This window comes from Polyodon spathula, chromosome 14 (genome assembly GCF_017654505.1).
Source record: "Polyodon spathula isolate WHYD16114869_AA chromosome 14, ASM1765450v1, whole genome shotgun sequence".
Classification (NCBI taxonomy): domain Eukaryota; kingdom Metazoa; phylum Chordata; class Actinopteri; order Acipenseriformes; family Polyodontidae; genus Polyodon; species Polyodon spathula.
The window spans coordinates 3,575,861-3,582,746 of record NC_054547.1 but is presented as its reverse complement, the minus strand read 5'-3'; the positions used below and the strand labels follow the sequence as shown (position 1 = coordinate 3,582,746).

At 44.4% G+C, this 6,886-nt stretch overlaps 1 protein-coding gene across 3 annotated transcripts in view; it reads right to left on the bottom strand.

Annotated features, from left to right (window-relative positions):
- Nucleotides 1–93: 93 nt before the first annotated feature.
- The window catches only part of LOC121326628 (epidermal growth factor receptor substrate 15-like), a 33,260-nt gene continuing 26,467 nt past the window's right edge, over nucleotides 94–6,886 (bottom strand). Inside the window, exons 20-26 of one of the 3 annotated variants that reach the window (XM_041269964.1) lie at nucleotides 6,302–6,669; nucleotides 6,098–6,167; nucleotides 5,125–5,201; nucleotides 4,571–4,724; nucleotides 3,750–3,937; nucleotides 2,496–2,636; nucleotides 94–644 (exon numbers count right to left, since the gene is read on the bottom strand). In XM_041269964.1, coding sequence (XP_041125898.1) covers nucleotides 627–644; nucleotides 2,496–2,636; nucleotides 3,750–3,937; nucleotides 4,571–4,724; nucleotides 5,125–5,201; nucleotides 6,098–6,167; nucleotides 6,302–6,669 — 1,016 coding nt within the window. In that variant the 3' untranslated portion in view covers nucleotides 94–626. Of the gene's footprint in view, nucleotides 645–2,495; nucleotides 2,637–3,749; nucleotides 3,938–4,570; nucleotides 4,725–5,124; nucleotides 5,202–6,097; nucleotides 6,168–6,301; nucleotides 6,670–6,886 lie in introns of those variants that run through there. The other 2 variants (XM_041269965.1, XM_041269966.1) reach the window with 2 other exon arrangements.

The following is a 6,886-nucleotide window of genomic DNA, read 5'->3' as shown; positions in this document are numbered from 1 at the left end:
CTGTACTTCCCTTCTCAAACTATTTATTTAAAAAAATGCATTTCCCACCTTTAACTACAGGACAATGAACTTACTTGAACAGAATTTATATTTATTATTATTTTAATTACAGGTTACAGTCAGGAAATTATTTAGACAATTTAAGGATTTTCCATTAACAAAAAATGAGAACAATATGAAAAAAAATAAATCGGGACAAGTTAAAATATAAAAAATAAAATGAGCCAATTTAAAAAGCATATATAGGTAGGCTGTTAACATACATCAGTGGTTTTATATGCGACAGGCATCTATACAATTCACATCAGTAACAGGAATAGGAGTGTCTATTACAATGAGATGAGCTGGAGTTCTTTTACAGAGAAGCAGCCATGGCTCCAATATATACAATTAGTAAAAGTCTTCATGGGCACTGCAAGGATTTGGAAGGATTGAGAATTCAAGGGGGAAACTGCTGACCAAGAATACCTTAAGAGTCAACAAACAGTGGCTCTGTCATTTGAATGGCGGTTGCCTTACCTTCGTAGTATTATTTAAAAATCTGACACGTATTTGTATATTGAGGTTCTGTAAAACTAGTCAACAAGAGGCTGGTTTCACTGGATATTTCTTCAGGTAGCAAACCTTCATGACAACAGGCCAGGCTGCAGGTCACAAAAAAAAAAAAAAATTAAGACTGTTTAGAAAATGACGCTGCTTTAATAAATTCCCATGGAAACTGTAATCTTTGCTGGCTATTGCTACCGAACCTCAATAAACTAGATAAAGAACAGTAGCCTCATAAGACTTTACAAACAGAAACAATATGAGCTCTACAATGATTGATGGAGGAGTTACTGTGTCAAAACTAAATCCAAGGACTCAGGTTTGTCAGTAAACTCTCACGTGGCACTCTACCACCCTAGTGAATGTTGAAGGCTGGGGGGGGTGTTAAAGTAGTAAAATGCAGGCTAGTGGTTTAGTTCTATTGAAGAAACGGGAGGAAAAATCTGCAGCATACACTATTGGAGGTCTGTGGACAGCAGGGCTTGAAACACAGACACTTGTACCTGCTTTGTTTAAATGGAGTATCTTTTGTAGTGGTTAATGTAGCATGTTCAGAGGCTGCAGTGGATTGGGATGCAGAATTAGCCACACTCCAGGTTCCTTTACTTAGACTCCTGTGCCTACAGCATGCTCAGCAAAGCAATGGGCCAATGCAAAATGGGCGACTCGTTTATGCAACAAATATGCTCTTCTGCACCAAATATTTATGTGGCTCCTACAGTGGCCTATTTTGTGTATAAGCAGAGTAAACACCTTGGAAGGAGAAACTACAAATAGCAATTCCAATCCATCAATACACGAGTCATCTGACATTAAATAAAAGCTACATGGTGGCAATCGTGGGATTATAATATGTTTGTTTTAGTTTTAATATTAGTGGTGTAAATCCACTTCTAACAGCATATTAACTAAAAGGCAAAATCTCATCCCCCACAACATAATTATACTGTTCTATTCATGCTCTGTAATAAATGCATTTTAATCCCTCTGCCAACCAATAGCTAAACCCGATTTAAGTGCAAAAGATGGACGGCACGGTTCTAAGAATCTATTTAATAACATTGCACTCAACCTTGAAGGTTTTTTTTAGTGTCTTCTCAAGCAGGATACAACTGTGCCTCTACGCACTTCTCCTCTGCTGTTCCAAGCATATCCAGAGGCTACAAAACAGGGGGTACTGTGCACCAAGTTATCAAATTATAAAGTGGCAAGTGTTAACCTCTAGGTTAGACCGGAGCCCTAAATCCCTGTCCTGTTATCTGGCCGAAGGGGATTTCTAGCTTAAATGTGTTAATCGCCCCATACATGGCATCCAACATATCTTTATATATACACGTCAGTATGGCTGACTTAAACTTTCCTCATGTAACTGTACATTATGTTATGTAGATCTACTATAGTTTTATGGAGTTTCACAATGCTCTGCGATTCAACACCACGGAGATTATGTGGAAGGTTGGTTTGTTCACCTGTTACGGTTTTGCCAATAGAAAAAACAAGGTGCAAAAGATCTGGAGCGCCCCCCTCTGGCTGCCTTAATCCTTCACAGCAATTGGCACGAGCAGCTAAAAACTGGAACGTCTCAATCCCCAAACGCTCGCAAAAATAAATAAGGCATTCCTGCTCTGAAGACCTCTGACAGCCATCAAAGTGGGAAAGGAGATGAATCCTACCTTCAGCCAACCTTATCCCCAGGAAATAAGAGACCACCCCGGTGCTCAAACTAATCCCAACCTGGGTCATGAGGACTATTTCCATAGCAAAGACCCCCTCACATCCAGTAAAAATCTTTTAAAATAGGTCGCACACCAAACAAAGGCTGCTTTCTGTTCCACCACAAATTCAGAGCACCTTCAAATCTTTTGCACCAGTCTCCTGCCAAGGCCTTCCTGTCCTTTCCTTTTGAATATACATGTCTTTAAAGAGAGGCGAGGAAAGCTGCCTCACACCTCCGAGATTTCAGACTTGCTGAGGGCGATGGCCAGCTCCAGGTCTTCCTGTTCCTGCTGGGTGAGCCGGGCAAGCCTCTCCTTCTCCTCCCGCTCACTCTCGCGCTTCGCCCATTCGATCAAGTCCTCCTCAGTGGGGTACTACAGGAGGGGAGACGGGACAGAATGACAGCTGTTTTAAACCTGACATGCAAACACCACACCTCAAAGGTGTAAGTAGAAACTTAAAGAAACACAGTTTGAACCATTACAGGTTTTCCCTTTATAAAAGCTTCCTGCTGGAATGCATACTGTAATACATTAAAAGGTTGCTAGCAAATTCAGTACTGGAGCTACAGAACTCTGCATGATTGCCAGCATCACGAAACTGGTACCTGTGTGGTGGATTTGTATTTTTATTTTTACAAATGAAGGCATTGTGGTGATTAGACTGTAGTCTAAACTGCTGTTTAGCTGCAATAACTAAACCGTGCAATGCACAAAAACTGAAGTTCAAATGGCAAGACCGGATTTCAGAATGGATGCATTCTGAAATCATAACATGCCCATGGCCAGTTTCACAAAACACCTCCAGTAGTTAGCAGGCTGCTAGCCAAGTGAGATTATAAGACAGAATTGAACAGCTTTACAGAAACCAGCTCAGCTGGTCTAAATGATTGAAAGAACATTCATTGAAAAGAAAACAAACAACAAAAAAAATGATTTTGCAGACTGCTACCTGGTGAAACCAGCCTTTTGGCTGATGAGTTAGACTGGACTGGAGTATGAAATGAAAAGGGGTGCAAGAAGCTGGGAGGTTAGACTTGGCTGCAGCAGGGAGAGCAGCTGGTTTCGAGGGCTTAGTGTGATGCAGTGCAATCTGAATGCAGGTTACTGCATTGCTACAGCTTGAAAAGGAACAGGTTTAGGAAGCCAAGCAGTTAGAACGATGGAATGAATGTGCGTGGCAGTGAATTCAAGCAATTAGAATGATGGAATGAATGTGCGTTGCAGTGAATCCAAGCAGTTAGAACGATGGAATGAATTCAAGCAGTGTTGTGGCTACAGGGACTTGTCTCAGAGTAGGCATATAAATGGAGATGTGGCTCAGTGGTTAGTTTTGCGGACCATGGGATGCACGGCAGTGAATGGTTAGAGCGTGTGACTCAAGTTCAGGGGGTAATGGGTTTAAGGTTCAAGCTTCAGGTTTTTGCTGTAGATGGAAACACAGCTAAGATTTCCAGGTAAGGTTTTGAAACAAGGTGTGTTGCTCACGCTGTTGATGCTGCTGAAGTTAGCCGGGTCTGGAGGAGCCTTGCTGGGGGACGATGTGGAGAAGGGGTCCCGGAGCTTCTCGTCTTGGGACTCGGGCTGAGAGGGGTCCCCCAAACCCGGTGTCTGGAACTGGTTGCTCCGCTTGTATGAGTCTGAGGACTCCGACCTGGAAAGGGACGACCTCTTTCCTGCGCAGACACAACGAAACAACAGGTGAGGCATGCGGCCTGCGTGCCTGGAGGAAGCTGGACACCCTCTGCAGGCGGAAGAGAGCCAAGTCCGGGTAGCTCCTGGGTTACAGCCTGCTGGGCGGGACGGCTTTGATCTTTCTACTTTGCGGTTAATAACTGGTGTGTCGTCTCCGTATTGGAAAGCAGTTGCTTGATTCAAGGAGCTGATTGGTTAGATTTCTGGGGCTGCGGGGTTGTTTGAATAGCTCAGGGGTTACAGTGTGTGTGTGTGTGTGTGTGTGTTGTTTCTGGTAGTAGACTCAGCATTGGTCTGAAGTGAAGTTTTGTGCTGAGCTGCATTGCAGAAGGTAGTTAAAACTGTTCCGGTGTTAGAGTGCTAGGCAGCAATGTGAAGGTTACTGGCTTGAGTCTGCAGATCTGCAAGGGTACAAGAACAGGAGGAGCCCGCAACACCCAAGTTTAACAAAGAAATACATAATGCTGATTTTCCAGCAGCATAGATGGTATCAAGTTCAGCTTCTTATAGTTAGTTCTGAGGGTGGAAGGCAGCAGGTTGGAGCAGTTCAGTGCTTAGTGTTAGTGTGGAAGGCAGCGGGAGTGCTGGAGTAGCCCCAGCTGGGTCCCTCTTACCTGGGGGAGGAGGAGGGGGTCTGGTGGGTGTTCCTATCTTGGGCGGTAGGGCCGGGGGCGTGTCCTGGCTCTTTGGTACCTCCTCCGCAAATACATTCTTACTACTGAAGACGTCAGGGGCAGAGCTAGTGCTGAAAGGGTCAGGTCCATTCGACTGTCAAAAAAACAGATTTGCAAGTTACAACATGTCAATAATATCCAACCCAGATAACTCCTCCCTTTTGGAACTTTAAAGACTTCAATGGATCCATACGCAATACTGGGACAGTGACAACACGTGATCTACTAGTTGAATAATGATAATTACACAAAGCTGTTTAACTCTCAATTGCATTTCGTCCAGTTTTTGAAGCAGTGATAGGAAGATACATTTCATGTTAATTGTACAAACTGAATTGGATTCTCCCAGTCTACTTGAAATCGGCATCTAATTTCTGAACCCCTAACAAACAAGCTACTTCAAGCGGCATCCTCCTCAGCCAACACTTCCCGTCTCCCTCCCTCCATACAGCGTCAGCCCCATGGCCCCTCGTCAGCACCCAGATCACAGCTACCTTGGACAGTGTGCTGAAGTCAGCGAATCCACTCCCAAATGAGTCATTCCCAAAGAAGGAGGCAAAGGGGTCTGCTACTGAAACAAAAGGTGGTTACACATTGAAATGGGTATGGCACGACACAGCAACACATTCAGGGGCAGAAGAAGAAACAGCAGGGCGTGGGACACAGCTTGTGATGAAGTTGTGGAATGAGCTTAATCCCACCCCGTCAGATAGGGTAGAGCTGGGGTGTCCAATCATGGTCCTGCAGGGCTATTCCACCCCAGGTTTAACAGGTGAAATGAGACCACAAACTACTTCAGGGTCTGGATGGGGGCTTCAATCAGTTCAATTAAGCAATTTACAACAGGACTGGAACAAAGACCAGGAGTGGAAGGTTCAGCTGTGGCTACCCCTGTGGTAGAATAAAAACATACATCACAATCGAAGTATATAACCGCTGGAAAACCAAAAAGGGTTGACGTACACTTGGGGAGCTATACTAAGTTTTGGAGACTTTTTTGGACGTATTTTGATGTGGAGAACACCATTCTGGACTGATTCGAGTGGTGGGTGGTGGTAAAAAGAGTTTTAATTGCATTGATGTAATTTCAATAAATAAATTACAGAACAACAGAAGTCCAATAAATAAGCACAGCTGAATTCCAGACTGTTTGTACGTGCTAAACATTATTCTGGATTTTCCAGTAAGAACAGGTGTTTGGGAACAAGAGACGGGGTGTTGGGACAATTTGTTATTTGAAGCAGAAAAATCTATTCAGCATATCCCCCGCAGAGTTGAAACCAGTTTTCTTCATATATGCGCAACCCTGCTTAACATATTTCCACTCAATTCAATATTGCTTTCTTCCAGTTGCAGGCTGTTTTGCAGAAACATGTTTCCTACTGAGGGTTTTCCTCCAAATCACCGGGGCTACAAAGCCTTGGATATCAGAGAGCGATTGAAAGAGTGATGAAGAACCACACTCACCTGCATCAGGGGCTGTATACACTGCGGTGCCTCCTGGCGCAAACGGGTCATTGGACTTCAAGACGTCCATCTGAGGAAGAAGCCAGGACTGTGTTAATGAGACACATGATAGTGACCAGCAAATTTCAATCCTGAAAAAAGGCAAAAGGTGGAGGAAGTGAACTGGGCAGAACTGCGTCAGTGGAGAAGCATGACAGATCTCACCGTGGGGAGCCCAGTGCTGCCAGCTACAGTACCGAAGAGGTCTGGTTCCCCAGCTTTGCTGGCTGCAGTGTTGAAGAGGTCTGGCTCCCCAGTGTTGAAGAGGTCTGTCTCCCCAGTGTTGAAGAGGTCTGGCTCCCCAGTGTTGAAGAGGTCTGGCTCCCCAGTGTTGCTGGATGTAGTGCTGAAGAGGTCTGGCTCCCCAGTGTTGCCGGCTGCAGCACCGAAGGAGTCGGCAGGAACTGTGCTTCCTGTTGTGTTCCTGAAGGGGTCCCCTCCCACAGAGGAGAAGGGGTCTGCCGACGGCTGCTTGAAGAAGGAGTCTGAAGCAAAGGGGTCCGTGCCTTTGAAAGGGTCTCCACCAAAGGGGTCTGAAAAACATTCAAATAAACAGACGCTTGTTATTTCAGTTTTTATTAGTGGTCACGGATTTGGAACATCTTGTTTCTTAGGGTGTTCAATGAAATGAAGGCTTTCATTCATTCATTAATCAAGTATTGATTCATTCAAACTAGTTAACCAACATCAACTAAGACAGAAACTGCAATCCCAATGCACAATGATGTGAGGAAGAGTCCATAACAGTGA